A 25,926-nucleotide genomic window follows, 5' to 3' on the forward strand; every position below is an offset into this window, starting at 1 on the left:
ATTGAAGTTCTATTCCAAGTTGCAGAACGAATTTTCTATTTTATTTTATTTATTTATTTTGCCAGATATTTCTACTTTGACATCTCAATAGCTGTCTCTTTGACCCAATATATCCCAATATGTTCCAGATACAAAGAAGAGCAGAGAGTAGGGGATAAAATTCTAGAGCAAACACTTTGTCACTTGGACTTAGTCTCTTCTGCTTCCAAAATAAGAAGTGCTCCTGTCACTGTGGAGCTTCTGTAAAGGGAATATTTCAGAATCATCAAAATTCCTAATGTAGTTTGAAGCTGTCGGAAGTATAAACGTCTGCATTATACTCCTATAGTCTCAAAAAATCAAGAGGCAGGAATGGGAAGATAATGGTTAAGAAGTTAGCAAGAGGAAGTGGCGCTGTAGCTCAAGTGGTAGAGCACTGGCCTTGAGCTGAAGGGCTGAAGGACAGTGCCAGGCCCAGAGGTCAAGCCCCATGACTGACCAAAACAACAACAACAAACCCTAAACCCCAAAACATTGTTTCTTGGGGAGGGTAAGAGAAATAACAAAATGTTGAAATAAGGATACAGGTTGATCCATTGTAGCAATGAGATATGCAAGACACTGTGTTGAAGATGAACATTACAGGGGGGGAGGAGGGGCCAAGATGGAGATGTAACAGTAGGGAAACACCTGAAGCTCTCTTCAACCAAATAGAGGTCGGGTTTCAACGCTGCATTTCTTCAAAAGACCGACAACAACAAAAAGGCAATTACTCAGAAAGACACAGGAAGTGGAAAAAAAAAAGAAAAAGGAAAAACTCCAGACCCTACACAAAGACAATAAAGTAGGAAGACCCTTCCCCCACCCCTTGCTGCCGGCGGGGCTCTGAGCTGAGCCTCCTAAGTGACCCGGCTCGGGACCCACCAGGGACCACAGAGCCGCAAGCATCCCAAGGCTCCTGGAGGATTCCCAAGAGCCAGTGCCGACCTGGAGAAAACACACAAAAAACTCGGACGGCAGAACCCGCACAGAGACCTCTCCATGGCGCATCGCCTAGGCCAGGCCTGCGTAAACAGCGCAGCCCAGCCCTGAGTGGCAGCTGGTGACCACCCCAGATAGGCAGCACACCGCCTCTCCACGTCGGCCTGTGGGAACAGCACAGCCCAGCCCTGCTCTGGACCAGGAACGTCTCCAATCTCTGCACCAGCCCGTGGGAACAGCCCAGCCCAGCCCGGGGTGGCAGTGGCAGCTGTAATGGGGCAGCGGTGGCAGCAGCAATGGCGAGCAATACTAGACTCCCGGCCCTGCATCTCCCTCTCCCAGCCCCCAGAAGCAACCCAACCCAATTCGGGGCTGCAGTGACTGCAACGGTGGTAGCAAAGGATCCCAGACTTGCAACCCCAAACTCGCTGCGAGGCCCAGCGCCTCCCTGCACTGGCTTGCATAAGTGGCCCAGCCCAGCCCTGGGGTGGTGGCCATGGCAGCTGTGGTGGGGTGGTGGCAAATGATCCTAGGTCCCTGGTGCCTCTCCCCGCCTCCCCCACCCCTAGTCCGTGGAAGCAACCCAACCCAGCTGGGGATGGCGGTGACTGTGATGGGGACAGCAGACGTGCAGTGCCATGTGGTGCCTCTCTACACAGGCTCGTGTAAGCAACGCAGCCTGGAACAGCAGCGGCAGCAGAGATGGTGGCAGCAGTAGCAAAGGACCCCAGACTCGCAGTGCAACCCTGCCCCTCCCTGGCTGGCCTGTGCAAGCAGTCCAGCCCATAGCGGGGCAGCAGCGGAGAGGAACCCCAGACCCATAACACCAAACGGAGCAGCATAAACAGTGGTAAAGGCTGTGAAACACAGACCCAGCCTGCACCACCACCCAGAGTAGCCCACCCTCATCTCAACGAACAGGGAACACAATGTTGAACAGCAACCTACAGTGCACAAGACCAGCGATCTGCCACAGCACCGCTGGACAGTGCCTAACCAATACCAGGATAAGCAGGAACCCTAGTCATCTTCACTGCCTGCCTCTGACTGGTCAGGATCTGAGAGCACACCCCAGCAGAGGGCAGAGTGTGTCTGCCCACCACAGACTAACAGGAGTAAGCCCTGCATGAGTCAGACCAGCAGCTGGAAAGCAACTCCTCCCACAACAGAACCTCCAACCAGGTAAAATGCTCTCAACCAGCCCAGTGCCCAGAGCAAGCTACATCAATTGATCCAAGAACAAATCCAGAACCAAGCAAAGGTAGCCACCTAGTGACCAAAACAATCAGGGCCTGTAATTGGTCTCCAACAATTCCTGAATCCATATGCAAAAATCCCAGTGAAAAATTACAAAATTCTTCAACAGCCAAGATAGTAAACCAGACTCAAAGGCCAGCAAACACCCAGGGGAGAATGCCAGTGGAAGCAAAAAAGAAATGCTACATCCCAGAGGTGATAGAGGGAATGACTCAAGAATTAAAATGAGAAATAAATCAGAAATTTAAAGAACAAAGGAACGAGCTATCAAAAGAGATCCAGGGCTTCAAAGAAGAAATGCACTCAAAAATAGATGCAGTACGCACCTTGCTAAAAGATGAGATTAGTATTCTATAAATTATAAATGGCTCAATCTCTTCCATGCAAAATTCAATTTCCTCCATGCAAACCACAATGGAAGCCACAGTTAATAGAATAAATGAAATGGAAAATAGAATATCAGATACTGAAGACAAAATGCAGGCACTGGAAAAAGAAGTTACAGATATGGAAAAACCATTCAAAACATGCCAAAGGGAAGCCCAAGAACAAGCAGATAGTGCCAAGAAATTTAACCTTTGTGTACTTGGGGTGGACAAAGGGGAGGAATACTAGAATAAAGGAGTGCAACACTTATTCAATAAGATCATCACTGAAAACTTCCCCAGTCTTTTTTTTTTTTGGGGGGGGGTCCAGTTGTGGGGCCTGAACTCTGGGCCTGGGCGCTGTCCCTCAGCTCTTCAGCTCAAGGCTAGTGCTCTACCACTTGAGCCACAGCGCCACTTCTGGCTTTTTTCTTTTTGCTTATATGGTGCTGAGGAATCGAACCCAGGGCCTCAGGCTTGCAAGGCAAGCGCTCTACCACTGAGCCACCTTCCCAGCCCCTTCCCCAGTCTTAAGAAGAGAAAATCTTACCTATATAACAGAGGCCTACAGAACACCTAACAAGCAAGATCCCAGGAAGAACACTGCAAGGCACATTATAGTAAAAATGCTAGGTTTTAGCAATAAAGAAACAATCTTGCACGCAATAAAAGCAAAGAAGAAGCTATACTACAATGGAAAAAAAAGTAGAATCACTGCAGATCTTTCCACACAGACACTGAATGCAAGGAAAGCCTGGAAAAGTACCATCTGAGCCCTGAGAACCAACAACAGCCAGCCTAGACGGGTATATCCAGAAAAGCTAGCATTCACATTCGAGGGAGAAACTAAAATTTTTAATAGTAAAGAAAAATTAAATGAATTCATAAACAATGAGCCAGCATTACAAAGAATATTGAGTGGGAATACAATCCAAAGAAAGCATTCAAGAACAGGGATCCAGACCAGATAGATGTTGTTAGGAGACCAACTTAGTAAACACAGGAGGAAAGGAAAGAAGAAAAACTTAGGAAAGTATAAAATGACAGGAAATACAATATACCTCTCTATAATAACCATAAATATTAATGGACTCTGTTCACCAATCAAAAGAAAAAGAACAGCAGATTGGATCAGAAAACAAGATCCATCAATTTGCTGTCTTCTAGAGACTCACATCATAGCCAAAGATAAAAGCTAACTCCGAGTGAAGGGATGGAGAAAGATCTACCATGCAAATGCTCCCAGCAAGAAGGCAGGAGTTGCCATTACGATATCTGATAAAATAAACTTTACACTAAAATCACTATGAAAAGACAAAGAAGGTCACTATATAATAATACAGGGAACAATCCAAGAAGAGGACATCACCATTGTAAATCTGTATGCCCCAAACATTGGTGCACCCAAATATGTTAAGCAACTACTCTCAGATTTACAGGAAATACAATAATACTAGGAGACTTTTTTTTTTGTCGGTCATGGGGCTTGAACTCTGGGCTTGGGTGCTAGCTATCCCTGTGCTCTTCAGCTCAAGGTGAGCACTCTACTGCTTGAGCCACAGTGCCACTTCCCATTTTTTTTAGTGGTTTATTGGAGATAAGAGTCTCACGGACTTTAATGTCCAGGCTGGCTTTGAACCATGATCCTCAGATCTCAGCCTCCTGAGTAGCTAGGATTACAGGCATGAGCCACCAGCGCCCGGCATTAGGAGACTTTAATACTCCACTGCCACCAAAGGACAGGTCCACCAACCAAAGAATTGGCAAAGAAGTCTCTGAATTAAATAATGTCATTTCTCAAATAGACTTAACTGACATACCAGGTTTTCCACCCAACAACAACCCAGTAGACATTCTTCTCAGCAGCCCATGGAACTTATTCTAAAATAGATTATATCTTAGCTCATACAAATAATTTAAGCAAATATAAGGAGATTAAAGCTGGGCGACGGTGGCTCACCCTTGTAATTCTAGCTACTCAGGAGGCTGAGATCTGAGGATCTGAGGATCTCAGGATCTGAGGATCAAAGCCAGCCTGGACAGAAAAGTCTGTGAGACTCTTATCTCCAATAAACCACCAGAAAACCGGAAGTGGTGCTGTAGCTCAAGTGGTAGAGTGCTAGTCTTGAGCTGAAGAGCTGAGAGACAGCATTCAGGTCCAGAGTTCAAGCCCCATAACCGACAACAACAACAACAAAGAAGATCGACATAATCCCCTGTATTTTATCTGACCATAGTGGAATCAAACTAGTTCTCAACAACAAGGCATACAGTAGAAAAAAATCAAACACATGGAAATTAAACAGCACACTGCTGAGCAACACAAGGGTCACAGAAGACATTAAAGAAGAAATTAAAAAGTTCCTACAATTCAATGAAAATGAAGACATATCACAAAGAAAACTATGGGACATAGCGAAAGCATGCCTGAGGGGCAAGGTTATTGCTCTCAGTGCACACAACAAGAAAACAGAGACAGACCAAATAAACAATCTCATAATGCAACTAAAACTGCTAGAGACACAAGAAAAAGTTGCACCTAAAGTCGCTAGATGGAGTGAGATAACCAAAATAATAGCTGAAGATAGAGACTAAGAAAACTATAAATAAAATTAATAAAACAAAAAGGTGTTTTCAAAAAAAATCAATAAAATTGATGGACTACTAGCAAGATTAACTAAAAAAAGAAGAAAGGAGACCCAAATCAATAAGATTAAAGATGCCAGAGGAAAAATTACAACAAACATTCAAGACATCCAAACAATTATAAAGAAATATTTCCAGACTCTATACTCACAAAGGAAGGAAAACCTAGCAGAAATGGATGAATTTCTAGAGAAATACAAATTGCCCAAACTGAACCAAGAAGAAATAACTAACTATGCAATAACCTACAATGAGATAGTGAGATAAAGGAAGCAATAAGAAACCTTCCCACAAGGAAAAGCCCAGGACCAGATGGATTCACTACGGAATTCTGTAAGATCTTTAAAGAGGAACTAATACCTATACTGCTCAAGCTCTTCAGAGAAATAAATGCAGAGGGTGTAATCCCAGACTCATTCTATGAAGACAATATCATACTCATCCCCAAACCAGGCAAAGACCCAACCATAAAAGAGAACTACAGACCAATCTCTTTGATGAACACAGATGCAAAGCTCCTCAATAAATTTTTAGCCAACAGAATCCAGTAACATATCAAAAAATCATACATTATGACCAAATAGGCTTCATCCCAGAGATACAGGGATGGTTTATATCACATCAACAGATCCAAGGTGAGGAACCACGTGATTATCTCCATCGACGCAAAAAAGGCTTTTGATCAAATACAACATTCATTCATGTTAAAAGTTCTGAAAAAAATTGTAATAGAAAGAACATTCCTTAAAACAAGAAAAGCCTTGGGGCTGGGAAGGTGGCTCAGTGGTAGAGTGCTTGCCTTGCATGCATGAGGCCTGACGCAAAAAAGGCTTTTGATCAAATACAACATTCATTCATGTTAAAAGTTCTGAAAAAAATGTAATAGAAAGAACATTCCTTAAAACAAGAAAAGCCTTGGGGCTGGGAAGGTGGCTCAGTGGTAGAGTGCTTGCCTTGCATGCATGAGGCCCTGGGTTCGATTCCTCAGCACCACATAAGCAAAAAGAAAAAAGCTGGAAATTGTGCTGTGGCTCAAGTGGTAGAGTGCTAGCCTTGAGCTGAAGAGCTGAAGGACAGCGCCCAGGCCCAGAGTTCAGGCCCCACGACCGGACCCCCCCCCCCAAAAAAAATAAAGCCTTATATGACAGATCAATAGCCAATATCATACTTAATGGGGAAAACCTACAACCAATTCCCCTAAAAACAGGAACAAGGCAAGGATGCCCACTCTCTCCTCTCCTATTCAATATAGTTCTGGAATCCTTAGCCAGAGCAATAAGGCAGGAAAAAGACATTAAAGGGATCTGCATAGGGGAGGAAGAAGTTAGCCTATCTCTTTTTGCAGATGACATGATTATACCTTAATGATCCCAAAGGTTCCACCCCCAAATGCTTAGAACTTATAAATCACTTTGACAAAGTAGCAGGATACAAAACTAACCCACAAAAATCAGTCGCCTTTCTGTACACCAACAATGTACAAGCAGAAAGGGAAATCAAGAAAACAACCCATTCACAATAACCTCAAAAAAATAAAGTAGGAATTAACCTAACCAAAGACATAAAGGATCTATTTCATGAAAACTATAAAAGCCTTAAAAAAGGAATAATAGAGGATACCAGGAAATGGAAAGATCTCCCATGTTCCTGGATAGGTAGAATTAACATCGTGAAAATGGCTATAGTGCCAAGATTGATATACACATTCAATGCAATTCCCATTAAAATCCCAATGACATACTTTACTGAAATAGAGAAAACAGTCCAAAAGTTCTTATGGAACAACAAAAGACCTAGAATAGCCAAAGCAATGCTAGGTAAAAGAAACAACACAGGAGGGATCACGATACCAAATTTCAAGCTCTACTATAGAGCCATAATAACAAAGACAGCTTGGTACTGGTACAAAAAGAGACCCGAAGACCAATGGAACAGGATAGAGGACCCAGATATAAATCCACATATGTACAGTCAGTTGATATTTGACAAAGGAGCCAAAGAAGAATCATAACCTCTTCAACTATTGGTGCTGGGAAAACTGGGTGGCCACATATAGAAAAATGAAAGTGGACCCTAGCCTATCATTATGCATTAACATCAACTCAAAATGGATTAAAGACCTTAACATCAAACCCGATGCTCTGAAACTACTGCAGGACAGAGTAGGAGAGACACTTGAACTTATAGGCATAGGCAGGAACTTCCTGAACAGAGTCCCAGGGTCACAGCAAATTGGAGAGAGACTGGACAAAAAAGTGGTAAAGAAATACATGAGGAAATGTTCATCATCCCTGGCTGTAAAGGAAATGCAGGAGTATTATGGTTCAAAGTCAGTGTGAGCAAAAGTTGCAAATTCCATTGAAAAATTAAAAGGTGTAGGGTTCTGAGCACCTTAGTGCTGTCATAAAGGGATAAACTTCAGAAGTATATGCACTCTACATGCATTAAAAATGATTGAACAGTTGAACATGATGGCATCTGCTTGGAATTCGAGCTACTGGGAAGATGGAGGTAGGAAGATCACATACCAAGGTCAGTCTGTACGAAGTTAGTAGGATCCAATAAAAACAAACAAACAAAGAACAAAAAGGGCTGGGATTGTAGCTCAAATGTAGAGGACTTGCCCAGTAAGTATGTGGGCTTGAGTTTAGTCCCTAAAGAAAAGATGAAAAGTGGCCAGTGCTGAATAAAATAAAAGTGAAAAACAAACTATTCACACTTCAGAAAACTAAAGAGTGTGAAAGAAACCAAACAAGCTTTCCTGGAATAGCTTGTTTTGAAGAGTGTATAGCATTTATACAACTGGAAAAAAAAATTAACCAAAATGCATGAGGCTTAATTATGAGTCCCACATTGGGAAGGCTTTCTTCCTGCCATCTCCATCATTTTGCATATCTGGTGAAAATTAGCAGTACCCTCCTCCCTAAAAAGTAGTTGAATGTGGTGAACATCTTCTACTCACAGCCCAGGATGAGTTTTCATCCTTCCTCCCTGGCCTCCCTGGTCTGTGTTCAGCAGTCTCCTCCCTGCTCCCTGCCCTGCCTGGCTGACTCTGGCCTCTCAGATTGGCCTCCCTCAGCAGCAAAAGCTTTGTTGTACTCTGGATCCTCTCCAATCTCCATGAGCCACTGTCCATTCCAAACTCTCTGGATCCGGCCTGGTGTCTCTTGTCCCCTCTTACTCTCTATTGCCCCAGCGGTGTCTGATAAGCACTCTTTCAAAGGCCTCATAACAGGGGCCGCTGGCAGCACCTGCATCCAGGACCTACAGGGTCAAGTTCTGTGTATTATCATGAACAACTTAGCATGGTAGAGAACAGGGCATTGGTGAAATCAGCCATGGAGCTCTTCCCAGCTAACATCACAGGGCCACTGAGAATGGCACTGTGTCAGACTTCTCAGTACCAGCATTGATATGCTAAGAAAATAAATCTGATTATAAGATAAAATGTAAAAGCTAGCTCAATTTCCCCATAGAAATGTATAGGAAAAACAGTAGATAGATATGTTTCAAATCCTTCATGATAGAATTTTAGGTGACATTAACTTTCACCTTGTGCTTATTTATATAAGAAATATCTATATCTATATCTTGTGCTTATTTATATATTCTTATTATCTACAAGGAACATTTTGTTATATAAAATAGCCTTAACAATCTAAAAACAAAGCCAGATGCTGGCAGCTCATCCCTATAACTTTAGTTACTTCAGAGGCTGGGATTTGAGAATCACAGTTCAAGGATAGGCTGAGCAGGAAAGTCTCAGACTGGAGGGACAGCAGTACAAGGCAGGGCCAGTCCCATGGCCCCACAATCAGAGGACCTCAGGAAAGACAATGGGAGTTACCTTGAACAGTTAGAAGCCACTGGTAGCCGGGCATTGGTGGCTCACACCTGTACTCCTAGCTACTCAGGAGGCTGAGATCTGAGGATCGCAGTTCAAAGGCAGCCCAGGCAGGAAAGTCCCTGAGACTCTTAATTCCAATAAACCACTAAAAAACTTGAAGTGGCACTATGGCTCAAGTGGTAGAGTGTTTGCCTTGAGCTGAAGAGCTGAGGGACAGGGCCCAGGCCCAGAGTTCAAGCCCCATGACCAACAAAAAAAAAAAAAAAAAAAAGAAAAAGAAGGAAAAAAAAAAAGAATCCACTGGTGACCTCCATCCTTAGACACTGGGATCAGGCTGAGAGAGTCCTCACTGCTTTGGAAACATATGGGACCCACAGAGGAACAGGAGAGCAGGGCTGGCTTGGATACTCACAGAACTACCCCAGAAGGCCTCCCTGCATCTCCTGGCCATCCACCTTCACTCAGCTGAAGCCTCTTCACATGTCTGCAGAGCTTAAGGCAGAAAGTGACCACCAAGAGCTCCACATCTGTCTGGATATACATCCTTGTTTCATTAACCCATCTTAGTGCAGATGATAGGATTCGCTCATTCTGAGACTCATATAGAAAGTGAAACATCTCCACAGAATATGGCTGCTGTAGTGCATTCTCCACTTGGATCCAATCCCACATGTGCAACAACCTCAATCGACGAAACTTGCAGGTGAAGATCTTCTCCAGCACATCTACCACTGGTTCACTTAAAAGACCAAATAGGAAGTTTATGGTTGGTGCCACCAACAGATAACTTCTGTCCCCTTGTGTTAATCTTATTATATCTGTGAAAAAGTCAGGCAAGTCAATGCCCCCCTCCTCATCCCACAAGATGAAAGACATTGCTGCAAAGAATGCCTGGAAACAAGAATGACGGAAGCTGTAGAACTGAGACTGGCTGTGTTTTTGAAGAACACTGATCTCTGAGAAAGTGATAATGATGGTGCTATCTACTCCACACTTGCTGAGGTCATCTACACTAAACAAAGTCTTGCTTTGCCAGATGCCCATAGTAGCCAGAGTGCAGATCTTCCTGATCTGGGTTCCCAGGAGCTGAGCTGGGAGAGTCTGGACAAGGTAGTGCAGACAGAGGGCTGTGGTGGTCTGGGAGGTGAGTGGAAGCTCCTCCCCCCGCTCCATCTGCTGCTTGAGGCATGTGCAGACCAGCCACGACACCCAGGGCACCAGACAGAGAGTCAGTAGTGCAGGGTTTGATTCAACCAAGCTAAAGGCTTTGAGTGCTTGGCTCTCCTCTGAGAAATACTTGTAGAAATACTCCTTCCTACTGGACTCAGAGAAGCCCAGGACTTCCACACAACGTGGCTGCTTTAAGAAAGGGATAAGGTTCTGTAGAGCTGTGGTCTGAGCTGTGATGAGCAAGGAAGCTTCAGGAAGCATGATTCTCCTCAGCAAACTGCACACCAGCGTGTGAACCAGCTGAGGCTGGCTCCCGTGCAGACAGAGATATGATTCCATCCCCTCTGCAACCAATGGTAGTTCATCCACACCATCGATGATGAAGAGCAGCTGCTCTGGCCTAGTGAGAATCTCCTTGAGGTGGACAGATGAGTCTTTCATGATGATCTCTTCCAGACTCAGCATCTTGTGTTGGTCTAGCTCCTTGCAGCTGATGCAGAAGATGTGCTGGAAGCGGTCCCTGTAGAGCTGCCCTGCCTCCCAGGCTACCTTCACCTGCCTGGCCAGAGTTGACTTTCCAATTCCAGCAGGTCCATACAATATAACTGTTTGAGGTTCTTCCTGGGTACCTGGTCCTGGGCCAAATAAATCTCCAATGTCAATTAAATGTCCTACTTCCTCCATTTCATTCTGATGCCAGTTTTCCTTCGGGAGGAGTTCCTGGCCTCTGAGATGAGTTTTTTCTAAAAGTAACAGCTGGGTGAACTTTTGTTGCAAATCCTCATTTTTCCAGAAATATGCTGGGCTGGGCTCCTCTGTCTTCAGATTCTGGAACTTTTCTTTGGTTCCTAAGTAAAAGAGGAAACAAAGATATATGTTATAATTGATTTCATTCATTAAACAGCAGAATGAATTTAGGCACTATTCCAACCACATCATTTGCTGGCTGCAGAAATTGGGGGAAATGACAGAAGACAAGTGACTAGAGTAAGCAACTTTTTCCTCACACATACATTTTGAACTCTGTTATTCTCTGTTGCTATGAGAAACACCTAAAAGAGACACTCTGAAAGAATGACAGCCTTCTTTTGAATCATAGTCTCTGACATTTCGGGTTAGATGTCCTTGTTGTGTTGGGCTTAGGTGAGACCAAATATGACAGCAGCAAGAATGTATGGTCTAGGAGCATGCTCTACTTATTTCAGCCAGGGAGCAGAGAAAGACAGGAAGGGGGCGAGAGTTTAACTTTCAAAGGCATGGCCTTATGTTCTGCCACTTCCACCCAAGACCCACCCCCTTTATTTGTACCACCTGCCAAGAATGCCATCAGGTTACAAAGCCATCAGTGGTTGAATCTACTGGTAAGGTAGGAGCTCTGATGACAAAATCACCTATGTGGCAGGGAAGGTGGTATCTTTAGTGCTGGGCACCATGCTTCAAGGCACTGGACCTTAGGCTGTGCAAACTGTGGGCCGAGCAGAATTATTCTGTGTTTTAAAGAAAAGCCTGTGATGTTGGGTATTGCAGAGAGCAAGGGAGAGAAGAGTGCCATTGGGGTGTAAGGAGAGGTGAGCAGCTTAAGCCCTCTGATGATACCTCAATAGAATCTTTATTCAGATCTTTATGCAAGGGGATTTTTGCGTAGAACCTGAAGGGTACCAATTTTGTACCATGGAGTGGAGGTGACTGCCACGCCTACTCTGGTGGAGTCTGCTTAGCATGGGAAACCTGCTTTCAGACCTGAGAATGGGGCTTCACAGAGACCTATCTCTGAGAATGGACTTCACTGAAGTCTACCTCAGAGAATGGGGCTTCAAAGAGGCCTACCTCCTGGAAAGGCTGGCAAGCCCCTGGGAAAGATGTGTTTCTGTCCCTGCTTTTCTTTTTCTCACTGTATAAGAGTGCCTATTAATCTTTTACTGTTCCTGCTGCTCATTGTACTTACTCATGCTCAACGTTCCCTTATTCAAGGCTCTTTGTTAAGAGTGTTGACTCCAATATCTGATGAGTGTCTTAAAAATATGACTAACTCACCAGAGTTAAGTGCTACCCTGAAAGCCCCTCTTATGGAGGCTAGTAGACAAGTCACAAGTAAATATAAAAGTATTGGGGGTTTCACGACGTCATTTCAGCAGAAGGAATTGTTTGTAAGAGATTTACAAGAAGCTGTAGGCACGGCTAGAACAGAAAGAATGTATGGCAATTGCTGGGATAACTACTTAGGAGAAAGAACTTCCTGTTACTCTCTTTCATTTACTAAGAGACTTGCTAGATCTAGGTCTCCTTGGTGCTTACTATTAAAGAAGGAACAGGAAAGATCTTATGGGACAGTTAAGGCCTCTATAGAAAAAGGTAATGGTTAATTGGTGATAAACATCGAAACCCACTGTATTTCTTAAAAATAGAGGTAAAGCCGGAAACAAGTGCCTATCAGGCGACCAGCTGGTGACCACCCAAGAATGAAGCCCTGCAGCAAGATTGTGTAACCTTTTGCCCTTTCTCATGGAGACTTTTGCTATAAAAGTTTGTTATCCTCTGCATTAAATCGCACTCAGCATCCACTCCTCTTGTGTGTGAGTTGTCTGTTTGCCATCTCCCCACCTATTCCAGTTCCTCCACTAGGTGTCCTCCGTCGTCCCGACAGAGCCGGTCTGCAGCAGGTGACCTGTAAAGGGATAGCTCCTAGGAAAGAAGGTTTAGATGTGGATCCTGAGACACAGGGGAAGAAAGATTTATTCCTGGGCCCTGCATCCGTCCTCTTCAGTTTCCAACCCCAGGTCTCCAGGTGTACTTTTGGGGATGCAAAAAGTATACTTTTTGGCATGACTCTCAATCCAGGGGTCTCAGCCCAGCCTAGAAGGTCTCAGCCTTCTAGTTAAGCTCAGATGTGTCAGGCAGCCTTGTTAAATTCCTCTGTCTCATTTCTGGGGATGTCTGAGGGCTTCAGGGTTCAGGTACTCAATATTGCTGAGCCAGGTGGGAGTGGAGAGTGGGCTATGGCAAGGAGACATGGCAGCAGGGAGAAGGAAGTAGAGGAAAGGGACTGAAGATGGGGTTTTTCATAGTATTTAGGCCTCAGCTGAGACCAGCCTCCACTTCCTCGCTGACAGCCTCATGCAGAGTGATGGTCTCAGATGTTTCTGGGAGTCCCCACACTGGTTCTGCATGGCTCCTCTGTGTCATTTCTATCCCTCTCTGAGTCTTATCTCTTCCATGAGGGGCTATGAGCTTCCATCTTCCAGTAATGCAAATCATAATAAGAGCTTCGTTAAATGCTTATATTTTGTTACCTCTTGAGATTTTTTTTTTTGTCGGTCGTGGGGCTTGAACTCTGGGCCTGAGTGCTGTCCCTCAGCTCTTCAGCTCAAGGCTAGCACTCTACCACTTGAGCTACAGCACCACTTCCAGTTTTCTGGTGGTTTATTGGAGACAAGGGTTTCACGGACTTTCCTGACTGGGCTGGCTTTGAACAGCGATCCTCAGATCTCAGCCTCCTGAGTAACTAGGATTACAGGCGTGAGCCACTGGCACCCAGAGAGATTTTTTTTTTGGTTAATGTCTGCACACAGAAGCCAGTTCTGAGGCTTGCAATTAGTGCCTCATGCTCTTTCTTAGTTGTTACTGAAGGCTGGTGTTCTACCACTTGAGCCACTTCTAGATTTTTGGTGCTTAATTCAGGTAAGAGTCTCATAGACTTTGCTGTCCAGGATGACTTCAAACCATAGTCCTCAAAGACCAATTATAGGCAGCAAGATTTTTAATTAGTTTTTTTAAAAAAATCAATAGTAGCAATCACAGTGCACACACACACACATACACACCCATATATGCACACACCAAACACATCCCTGTAACCAATGCTTGAGATAATGAGCTTAAAAAAGAGAAAATGTTTCTTTTGGCTCATGGTTTTGAAATTTTGAGTCTATAACAGACAGGCTCATTGCTTTTGGGGGCTCTCCTGAGACAGCACATCATGGCAGCAGTGTATGGTAAAGCAAAAAGTGCTCCTCTTGAGAGCTGCACTTGAACCCAGGGCATTCCCACTCAGTGCTCTTCAGAATGGCAGCCTCTCCCCTCTGAGATCCATATTTTGGGGTATCACATGGAGTTTGGGATCTATTAAGGTGAAAGGCCCCCTCCCTAACCAACCAGGCCCTGAGCCTCCTTTTTTTTAGGGGAACAGAGTTTTGTATCTAACCAAGCTATTTCTGGCTTCTGTAACATGCTTTGCTAAGAAAATTATATTACCCCCACACTCCCCCTTTGATAACTAACCTCACCAGTTAATCAATAAGCCCACACCCTACTAACTAATCCCACCCCGCAGTCAGCCCCCTGGTGTGAGTGAATGAGCGAACGATAGGCGCTGACTCGGACAAAGGTCACTTCCTCATACCAAGGGCCGGAGACACACAACTCCGCACATACACCGAGGGACCCCCTCGAACAGTGATTGGCCAAAACATATGATTTGTTTTAAAAGGATTGGCTGCCTACGTGCAGACCAGGTTGTAGCACTTTAAATTTACTGGCTGAAAAAGCGCGGGCTCTACTGTAACGGACTGAGGGGTCCCATAAAAGGACTATCCCCGGGACTGCTCGGGGTTCCCAGCCACTGACCCGAACCTTGCGGATCTCGAGGTCACGTGCACCTGGGAACCTGGGCATGCCCAAATAAAACCCTCTTGCTTTTGCATCTGGTGTCGTCTGACTGGTGCTTGGGGCAGGGAGGTCCTGATTTGGGGGACACCCGGGGGGTCTTTCAAAGGGTCCTGCAGTCAGCCTGCTAAATCCTGCATAGGGTCGTGACTCACTGCTCCCTTGAAAGAGCAGTCTATATCACTGCCTGAGAAGTGCCTGGTAGGAGAGGTCTGTGTTGCTTTGGGGGGAAACAGCGGGAATGAATGGGGGCTTTTTTTTCTTATTGACAGGGACAGTGAATTGATGATGGCTCTGCCTGGGCTTGGGTGCACTACAATATCTGGCTCATTTGATGGAGAAGTGATGGACCAGGTCCTGGTCTGCCGATCGCCAACCTGGGTCACCAGGACACTTTTGTGCCACTCACCACTCATGAAGCCAGGCAGGGATCCCACGTTCTCTTCAGGAATGCTAAGTTGGGCAGCTGAAGATGAAATAGCCCCAACAAAAACTCCTCCTCCTCCTCCTCCTCTTCTTTCATCTCCTCCAACTCCTCCCATGTTTTCTTCTTCTTTAGTAATATCAGGGGATATAGTAGAAAAGTGATAGGCTTTGAAAGCCATGTGTGCTCCTGTCAGGGAATATTTGAGAATATTCATGGGGAGTTAATAGTGAAGAGAAAAGGAAATCAGAGGATCCAAGTGTGCCTGTTTTCCACTCTGTATGATCACTCACTGCAAGGCTCTCACTGACATCATTTCTCTTAGCCTGGTAAACTCCTCTTCATCATTCTAAACCCAGCATTGTCAACTCCAGAGCATCAGCCAATTGATGGTATTGGAAGAAGGGAAGGGACAGGGATTAAGTTGGCATGTGGGAATGGGTAAAAATATGGAAAAGGAGTAAGCAGAGAGAATTCCTGTGCTTAGGAAGGATAATGGGAAAAGAGGATTGGAAGGGGCATCACAGGATGGAAGAAAGAAAGGATGGAATAATAGGAAAATGGAGGGATGAGAAAATATGGATGAGAGGATGAAGCATGGAGTCCACAGAAGACATAAGGATGGCCACATGGGTGGAGGAAAGAATGGTTTGAAGGATGAGGGGTTGAGGTAAGGAGAGTTGCTATCAGGAGGATGGAGTGATAGAAATGTAGAGCTAGGAGAATGGAGGAAAGGGAATGAGGAGCACTCCTCTATACTACTCAGATTCCTTCTTCTTTTTCAGTAGGATTGCTGGGAAAATGGGAACAGCAGTGCTGACAGGAGGAGAGGTATAGGAGAAGCAACACTGAACATGGTCTCAGAACCCAGGAGAAAGCCCAGTACTGCCCATTGCATGCTCCTCTGAACTCTCTTGTTCTGGGGCCAAGATATTCAAAACAGGAAAGTCAAGCCATCCAGAGGAAACAGAAATCAATGGCCAGTGAAGGGGTGGGGTCAGGACAGGCTTGTAGAGCAGCAGGGGCACACAGCCAGCACACTACAGCATCACCATCACTCAGAACCTGCAGAGAGAGCCAGGGCATGGATACTACAGCAAGGGAGGGTGGCAAGGCCCTGGTTCTCAGGATGGAAGGTCCTGCCTGTGTCTGCCAGGGCAGTTCCTTGGTGGCACACATTGGGATAGGTTTGATATCAACTGTGCATGAATTGTGCCTTTGCCTGGGCTTGGACACACAACCACATCTACCGAATGTGTAAGAAGTCTGGGTCTAAGTCTGCTGATGACCATCCTGAGCCACCAGGCATGAGGACACATTCGTACCACTTACCTTTTCTTGCTGAACAGGGCAGAAACCAGGCAATGTCTTCAGGAATGCTTGATTGAGCAGCTGAAATTGAAAATGTGTCATTTTCTCCTCCTCCTTTGTCTTTTACTGTAAGATCATGCGATAGAGCCGTGATACAGATCATTCTGCCAGCCATGTCTGCTCCTAGAAGGGTGGATTTGAGGATATGAATGGGGATTCCATAGTGAAGGAAAAAGGGAATCAGAGGACCTGAGTGTTGCTGTTTTCTTCTCTCTCTCTAATCAGTCACTGCAAAGCTGTCACTGAGATCATTTCTCTTGGCCTGCTAAACTCTTATTTATCATTCAAAACCCAGCATTTACTTCTGCAATGAACGTGGTTGTGCTGGTGACTTCAATGTGGCCTAGTGTGTGGTCAATTGGATAAATGCCCAGGAGTGCGATTTCTGGCCTTAGAGAAGCTCTATATTTATTTTTTTAAATTTTATTTTGTTGCAAAGATGCTGTACAGAGAGGGATTACACTTACATGAGTAAGGCAATGAGTACATTACTTGTCACACATTACTTGTTACCCCTTCCCTTGTTGTCCCACTATCCCTTCCTACCTCTACTTCCCCCCCACCTGAAGTTGTAAAGTTCATTTCCAATATACTATCTTGTGAGTATCCTTGTTGCAATGGGTTATCTGTGTCTTTGTTTCAGTGTTTTGTTATTCCCCTGCCCCTCCCCAGATTAGACAAGTGTATATACAAGATGCAGGGGACCAAAATCAAGTACAGTGACAACAGGGGATATGCCATAGGGGAAAGAACACATACAAAGGAAATAGCAACAACAGAAAAATCACATAGTACATTTAAAACAGTAAGAATAAAGACATACCTCTTGTGTCCATATCTTGGGGTTCATTTCACTTAGCAACACCTTATATGGTCATATGTGCATGGCTTTTGAGCTCTTCAGCTCAAAAGATTATCCTATATGTATACTAGTTATTGCAAATAACAGAAACCTTGGTACTTAAATTTCTTTGGGACTGGGTTACTTCACTTAATATGATTTTTTTTGTCTTTTCATTTCCTAACAAGTGGGGCAATGTCGTTCTTTCTGATGGAAGCATAGAATTCCACTATATGTGTGTTTGTGTATGTGTGTGTATATGTATGCATGTATGTATATATATGTATGTGTATATATATATATATATATATATATATCTCACATTTTCTTGATCCACTCATCTACTGAGTGGCATCTGGGTTGGTTCTATATCTTAGCTATGGCGAATAATACTGTGATAAACATAGTTGTGCTGGTAGCTTTAATATGGCCTTATTTGTGATCATTTGGGTAAATGCCCAAAAGTGGGATTGCTGGGTCATAGAGGAACTCTTTGTGTAGTCTTTTGAGGAACCTCTATACTGCTTTCCAGAGTGGTTGAACAAGTTTACACTTCACACTGCTTTCCAAAGTGGTTGAACAAGTTCACATCTCCACCAACAGTGTAGTAACGTTCCATTTTGGCCACATCCCTGCCAGCATCTGTTAATGTTAGTTTTCTTGATAATGGCCATTCTAACTAAGGTGAGGTGGAATCTCAATGTTGTTTTGATTTGCATTTCTTTCATGGCCAGATGTTGAACATCTCTTCATGTGTCTATTGACCATTCTTACTATTTCTTCTGAGAAGTTTCTCTTTTAGTTTTTAGCCTATTTACTAATTGAGTTTTTTTGAGGTTTTGTTTGGGGGGATGGCTTAATTTTTGAGCTCTAAGTACATTTTATATATGAGGCACTTGTCTGATGCATAGCTAGTAAAGACCTTCTACCAAGAATGTGCCTATAAATCTATAAGTACACATAATGGATGGTGAAAAAACAAAAAATTACACTTGGGCATTAAGCAGAACTCCCAACATTCACACGGTGAAACCAAAGAAGGATATTTGTAGGAGAGTATCACAGGAGCTTAATGTTTATGTATATAGGATTATATAAAATGATGTTTATCAAATGAATTCCAAGAAATGGAAACAAGAGGTGTTTTTCCTTCTGTTTTTCCCCTTTTGTCACTGCTTTTGATTTCTTTACCCTTTGTCTTGTATGTAAGTTTATCTAATTTGGAAAGGGTTAAAGGGAAGCACAGAAATGATGGGACAAAGGATGAACTAATTCAGCAATGATACTTATTAGACAATGAACTATACAACTTGTAGGGGATGGGGAAGTGAGGGAAAACTGGGAGAAAACAAGAGAAAAGATGACACTGTTCAAAAAGAATGTACTCACTACCTGACTTATGTAACTGTAGCCCCTCTGCACATCATCTTTATAATAACAATAAAATAAATTTAAAAACTCAGCATTGTCAGCTCCAAAGCATCAGCCAATTGATGATGTGGGGAAAAAGGAAGGGAAAGGTATTAGGTGGGAGAAAAAGCCAAGATTTTGAGGTGTGGAAATGGGTAAAAATATGGGAAGGAGGGAGCAGAGAGAATGCTTGTGCTTAGGAAGGATAATGGAAGAAGAATGGGATAAAAGAAGCTGGAAGAATGGTGGGACAGAAGGATGAGAATAGGAAGATGGAGGGACAAGAAAACGTGGATGAAAGGATGAGATATGGGGACCATGGAAGACATGAGGATGACAACTTGGGAGGCAAAGGATGGACTGGAGGATGAGGGGTTGAGGTGAGGGGGGATGGCATCAGGAGGATGGAAAGACAGAAAGAAAGAGCAAGGTGAATGCTGGAAAGGGTGATGAGGCATATCATTCTTCTGACTGCTCAGATTCTTCCTTCTCTTTCCATAGGACTCGGGATATTGGGAGCCACAACACTGACAGGAGGAGAGTTGTGAGAGAAGCAACACTGAGCGTGGCCTAAGAGCCCAGGTGAGAGCCCAGGACTGCACATTGCGGGTTTTCTCAGCACTCTGGCTCTGAGACACAGATATTTGAATACAGGAAGGTCAAACTCTAGAGGAAACAGGAGATTACTGGCCAGGGAAGGGAGGGGTCAGGACAGCCTGTAGAGCAGCAGGGCACACAGCTAGCACACCACTTCCTGCCCTGTCTCACGAACCACACAGAGTCTGCAGAGAGATCCAGGGCACAGACTCTGCAGCAAGGGAGGGCTAGTTCTCGGGATGTGAAGGCTCTGTGTCTGCTAGGGCAGCTCTTTGGTGGAACACATTGGGATAGGTGCCTTGGTTTTCTTGTTTGATATCAATTGTGCATGAATTGTGTCTCTGCCTGGGCTTGGACATATAACCACATCTACCCAATGTGTAAGGAGTCTGGGTCTAAGTCTGCTGATGACCATCCTGAGCCACCAGGCATAAGGACACATTTGTACCACTCACCTTCTCTCACTGAGCTGAGCTGGGGGCAGATGCTCTCTTCACCCATGCTGGCTCGAGCAGCTAAAACTGAAGCTGTTCCATTTTCTCCTTCTTCTATTTCTTCTTCATCTTCTGACGGATCAAGTAATGGAACAGAGCTACGATAGGATCTACCTGCCATGTCTGCTCCTGGAAGGATGGATTTGAGGATATGAATGGGGATTCCATAGTGAAGAGAAATTAGACTATCCGAGTGTTGCTGATTTCTTCTCTCTCCAGTCACTCACTGCAAGGTTCTCACTGAGATTGTTTCTCTTGGCCTGGTAAACTCCTACGCACCATTCACAACCCAGAGTTGTTAACTCCAGAACATTAGTCAATTGATGGTATTGGAAGAAGGTAAGGGAAAGGGATTAGGTGGTAGATAAAGCCCAGGAGAGAAAGTTTGAGATGTGAAAATGGGTAAAATAAGAAAAAAGAAGTGAGCAGAGATAATTTCTGTGCTTAGGAAGGATAATGGGAAAAGAGGGATGGGATTACAGAAGATGGAAGACGGGTCTGAAGGAAGGATGACAGAGTCAGAAGATGGAGAGACAAGAGAATGGGGATGAGAGAATGAGGCATGGAAGATATGAGGATGACAACATGGGAGGAGGAAAGGAAGGATTGGAGGATGAGGGGTTGAGGTAAGAGGGATTGCTATTACAAGGAAGGAGTGATAGAAAGAGCAAGGCGAATGCAGGAATAGGGATGAGTGGTACTCACTCCTCTATACTGCTTAGATTCTTTTTCCTCTTTCAGTAGGACTCCTGAGACATCTGAAGCTGCAGAGCTGACAGGAGGAAAGGAGTAGAAGTAACGTGGAGTGTGGACAGAGCCCAGGACTGTAGATTGCTCGTTTCCTCAGACCTCTCTGGCTCTGAGGTGCAGATATTCGAAAACAGGAAGCAAAGACCTCTAGAGGAAACGAGATTATTGGCCAGGAAGTGGGTGGGTTCAGGATAGGCCTGTAGAGCAGCAGGGGCACACAGCCTGCACCACCTCCTGCCCTGCATCACTAACCACACAGAGCATGCAGAGAGAGCCAGGGTACAGACTCTACAGCAAGGGAGGGTAGCTGTGCCCTGTCTCTCAGCATGGAAGGCTCTGCGTCTGCTCTGGCAGCTCTTTAGTAGAACACATTGAAGCTGGGACAGAAAACATCTTTCCTAGTTCCCATGGTTAGGAAACAATCCCAACCCCCTTGCTTAGGCTGCCATACTAAGAGGGCCACTGATGTGAGCCACCGATGGCATATAGAACAGGATTGGCTGCTGGACATGTGCACAGAAAGTGAAGCATCCCCTAGTAATAATCTCAGGAAAATGCCTGAGCTACACTGAACAGACACATCATTACATATGAGCACAGCTAACTTCATTTCACTTCTTTGTAGTGTGGTTTCCTTTCTGTGTTCTGCCTTGCTTTGCTTCGATGAAACCACATCATCTCCATAGACAGTAGCTCATGCTGGGAACTCAGCTTACAATGTGAGCCTAGCGTTGACAGTTTGTTTTCAATTCATCACATTTTGTCCATGGCCTCAAAGGGTCGTGTCTGTGTAATAATCCAAAATGCATTTAATCCATCTCTAAGCATCTCTGAAGTCTTCCTAGATCCAATGGTGTTCAAATGTCGAAGCACAAAGACGCTTCAAGCACTGGGGCATACTTGTAGCTTAGAGTTTCTAAGAAGTAAAAAGTAACCTACTTTCAAGATCGAAGGATACAGAGTATATATTCTCATTCCTGAAGGGAGGAGTTGAGATACAGAAAGGGATGACAAAGCAAGGCTGGAATCCAGCAGGGAAACATTTGATCCTGTGTCTACATACCAGCAGGGGTGCATGAGGTGAGGCTCAATGGCCTTGGGCAGTCCTCTCTCCGTGGCCTTATCCAGCATCATACAGCATCACTCCTCGGGGTCCCTCTCCTTGCTGCTTGTGGCTTTCTTGCCAAGAATTTCATATTACTGACATCTCCAACTTCCTTGTCTCTCTAACTGCCTCTTGTGCAGTGTGCTCTACCCTCTCATTAATTCCATCTCCCTGGTACGTATTATTGCCTGTGTTTCCTTGCCTTCATGATCCTGTAACTTGCTTTCAGCATGCCTGCAAAACCAGGATCCCATGACCAACACCACCTAGGCCTGCCGTTAGCCAGAGCTATAGTCACACCTGTTGGAGCCACAGCTGCTGTGGCTTCTGAGCGCTTGGGCAAATGAACATGGAAAGCCTGATGAGGCTACGGGGCCCCAGCAATGCCCTGTTCTCAAGGGAAAGTCCTTCAATGTGTTTATACTTGGATGACCCTTGGGTGGAGTGTGGCCCATTCCTGAGTGGCCTCAAGGGCAGTCCTGGCTTCTGAGTGGCCTCAAGGGTTGTTTTGGCTGCTGCTGCTATTCTTTATTGTTGTCGTCGCTGACATCCTCCTTTACCTCCTCCTCCTCCTCTTCTCCTCCTCCTCCTCCTCTCCTTCCCATCTTCCTTCTTTGTCTATCCAAAGGCTTGCACTCAGGGCCTGGGCCCTGTCTCTGAGCTTTTGTGCTAGAGCCTCTTGTACATAATCTTCACCATCCATCACTCATCAGTATTCTGGTTTGATCTCTAATAAGAATAATCCATGAAGCTCTGCTTATTTCATTTCAGAATTTCTTAGTCTGGTTATCCAGATGTTTATAAATCATTCCTGTACATCAGTACTCAAGTCTGAAAAGCTGCCTGTCAGGTTAGTCACCGTAATGACTTCACTTTTCTATCTTACTATTTTTCTGTCTTACTCAGATTTTGCCTTGCTATGACAAAAAAAAAAAAATCTGACATAAGCCACTGAAGGGGTGACAGATTTATTTTGGCTCATGTTTGTACATGTGTGAGTACAAAATCTACTCATTTCCAATCAACAGATATAAACCATTCAAGGGATGATGGATTTATTTTAGCTTATGTTTTTTTTTATTTTAGCTTATGTTTGTAGATGTGTGAGTACAAAATCTACCCATTTCCAATCAACAGAGTAATTTTATCCATTCTCTTTCCTCAGTCAAGTCCAAGCAAAAACCCCAATTCTTACATATCTTCCAAACTTGCTCCTTCCCCAAACTCCTCTAACTCAGTAATAGCACCATTATCTCCTGAGAAGTTAGGTTTCAAGTCTCTGCCTCATCCATAAGTCCTTCATTTCTTCCCTGATAATGGCCAACCTACCAAGTTTCATCAACTCTCCCTGTTACAAAGGCTGGTCGTCCTTTCGGTTTGCCCGTATTTGAGTATTCCCAAATTCACCAACCATGCTCCCTTTCCATTGCTACTTCCCTGGCCAAGTCATGAATTCTCACCGTGGTACTTCTGCTTGGTTGTCATCGATTTTTAACAACCAGAGACAATGTTATAAAAGTAGCTTAGGTTCCACATTCCCATGTTTAAGAATACCTAAGGCCTACGGGCCTTTAGAACAAAATGAGGGGCACCTGGAGATGTGCCCTGGAGAACTCTGCCTCGGATCTGATCCCGTCTTTTCTACATGTGCTGAGTCTGCCACACTGGCCTCCTTTTGAAGGAGTTACCAAGTTTGCTCCCTGTCTGTGCCTTTGAACACATTTCATTATTGCTGTTTACTGCTGCATTTCTCTGTAACTCTGTACAAAAATCCACTTGTGTTTGAGCTTTTCCTGTTACAAAAATCTCAAATAAAGCATCATCTTCTCAGAGACAATCAGTCCAAGTCTTCATGATACCATATTTGCTTCAGAGGACATGTCACGACAAACACTTGTTTAGTATTTGTTGACCTATTTGCAGGTCCCCACTGGGGATGCCAGCGTCTTGAAGGAAGGGATCTACCCATAGGCCAGGCCAGCCACACTCTCTCTACACCAAATCACATCCTTGTCTCTGGGTTCATGTCTTTTGAGTAACAATCAGATCTTCTTTCATCCAGTGTCAAAAACTGACACTATAGAACAACCCACAAATATGCACCTGTGGATTCAAGCCCCCCAGCTGAAAATACAAACACCACCTGCTGCTAACTACTGCCCATATTGTCCACCTGGAGACATCAGAATAGGATCATCAAGAGCCCTTCAGAGGCTGCAGCCTCCACTATCAGAGAACTTCAGTGTGAGATGTTAGATCAAGACTAACTTTCTTATCATTCAACACTCTTTGTATTCTACTACAACTCTTTTATTTCTCAAGAGTGATTATTTCCTGAAAGTCATAAAATGATGCATTTATCAAATGTCTGCTACTAATTATTGTGTATTATTTAACTTTTAATCCTTTAGAATATCAGTCTTATCTCTCTTGTGTTCATCCTGTTATCTTGATTACCTGTGTATAGTGCTTCTTCTACCAGTTAACAACAACACACAAAAGCCTCTTGTACAGGGCTGGGAAGATGTCTCAGTGGTAGAGTGCTTGCCTTGTATGCATGAGGCCCTGAGTTTGATTCCTCAGCACCACATAAGCAGAAAAAGCTGGAAGTGGTGCTATGGCTCAAGTGGTAGAGTGCTAGCCTTGAGCTGAAGAGCTGAGGGATAGCACCCAGGCCCAGAGTTCAGGCCCATGACCAAAACAAAACAAAACAAAAAAACCCCAAAAACCTCTTGTACATTTCCATTGGAGCGTGGATGCTGTTCTGATATTAATCAATTGTTGAATCTCACATCTTCCACACCACCTTTTAAATAAAAACTGAATGGGTCAGGCACTGGTGCCTCACGCCTTTAATCCTAGCTACTCAGGAGGCTGAGATCTGAGAATCATGGTTTGAAGCTGGCCCAGATAGAAAAGTCCCCATGAGACTTAGCTCCAATTAACCACTCAAAGAAAAAAACGAACAAAAGCAAAAACAAAACCCCAGAAGTGAGGCTGTGATTCAAGTGGTAGAGTACTGGCCTTGAGCAAAAGAGCTCAGGGACAGTGCCCAAGAACTGAGTTCAAGCTCCACACAGAAAACACACAGACACAGACACAGACACAGACACAGACACAGACACACACACACACACACACACACACACACACACACACACACACACACACACACACACAAATGGATAGGCAAGGTGGATTTTTCACTATGGGAAATAACTCTTTGTATTTATACTTGTTGCAAATGTGACCATAGGTGACCTGGAGGAAGTGGAATCATTAGACCATCTCGCTATCTGCTAAGACTTACAGGGATTCTGAACATACGTGTATTGTGTTTAGTTCATAATCTGGGTCTTGGTTTTGAGATCTGATATGGACTGACAGAACGTGTGCTTTGGCTGTTGCCCATGGTATAGATGTGTGCTGTGTTCTGGGCTAAGTCTCAGATGTGCAGCCACTGCCACGTCAGTTGCCTCAGATGCCTCATACCCTGGCTCACGTACAGACTGCCCTCAGTGAGCCTTCTCTGATCCTAGGCAGAAGACTTGGACAAGGAGGAATTTTTGCATTTAAAGTCCAGAGGTGCAATCTCACCTGCCTTTGAGCAAAGGGAGCATTGGGGGACATACTGAGAAAGAGACAAAAGCATCCTCTGGTGTCCCAGAAGTAGAGGCTCACAGCTACACCTCAGGGTCAGTACAAACTCTCCTGAGGCTGCTGGATGTTCAAAGAACAACAACTCCATACTTACTTTGCAGACAGCCAGCAGAATGCCCAGCACATGTCAAATGAACCATTGCTTTTGAGTGACAGCTTGATATTTGATTTACTGCGTCCTCCCTAAACGTAAAGTTTATAGAAATTTCTAGTCTTGACAGCACTCAGTCTAGAGCACAACCAATTCCTCAATCATGACCTAATCCTGTAGTCGTTTCTAGCATCCTTACATTGGAAGCCCCAAGGTTCTCCACAGCATATATGCCCTGGTGTAATGAGGAATGAACCCAGTGTGTTTAAGTACAAG

At 44.4% G+C, this 25,926-nt stretch overlaps 1 protein-coding gene across 3 annotated transcripts in view; it reads right to left on the reverse strand.

The window, feature by feature from the left end:
- LOC138813313 (NACHT, LRR and PYD domains-containing protein 1-like) overlaps positions 1 to 20,883 on the reverse strand; it is a 50,003-nt gene extending 29,120 nt beyond the window's left edge. For 2 of the 3 annotated variants that reach the window (XM_070001705.1, XM_070001708.1), the window contains exons 1-5: positions 20,750 to 20,883; positions 20,006 to 20,173; positions 16,664 to 16,825; positions 15,317 to 15,520; positions 9,488 to 11,093 (exon numbers count right to left, since the gene is read on the reverse strand). In XM_070001705.1, the coding sequence (XP_069857806.1) occupies positions 9,488 to 11,093; positions 15,317 to 15,520; positions 16,664 to 16,825; positions 20,006 to 20,165 (2,132 nt within the window). In that variant the 5' untranslated portion in view covers positions 20,166 to 20,173; positions 20,750 to 20,883. The remainder of the gene's footprint in view (positions 1 to 9,487; positions 11,094 to 15,316; positions 15,521 to 16,663; positions 16,826 to 20,005; positions 20,174 to 20,749) is intronic. The other variant, XM_070001707.1, reaches the window with a different exon arrangement.
- Between the last annotated feature and the right edge of the window lie 5,043 nt (positions 20,884 to 25,926).

Source organism: Dipodomys merriami, unplaced genomic scaffold (assembly GCF_024711535.1).
Source record: "Dipodomys merriami isolate MVZ:Mamm:240054 unplaced genomic scaffold, mDipMer1.0.p SCAF_59, whole genome shotgun sequence".
NCBI lineage: Eukaryota > Metazoa > Chordata > Mammalia > Rodentia > Heteromyidae > Dipodomys > Dipodomys merriami.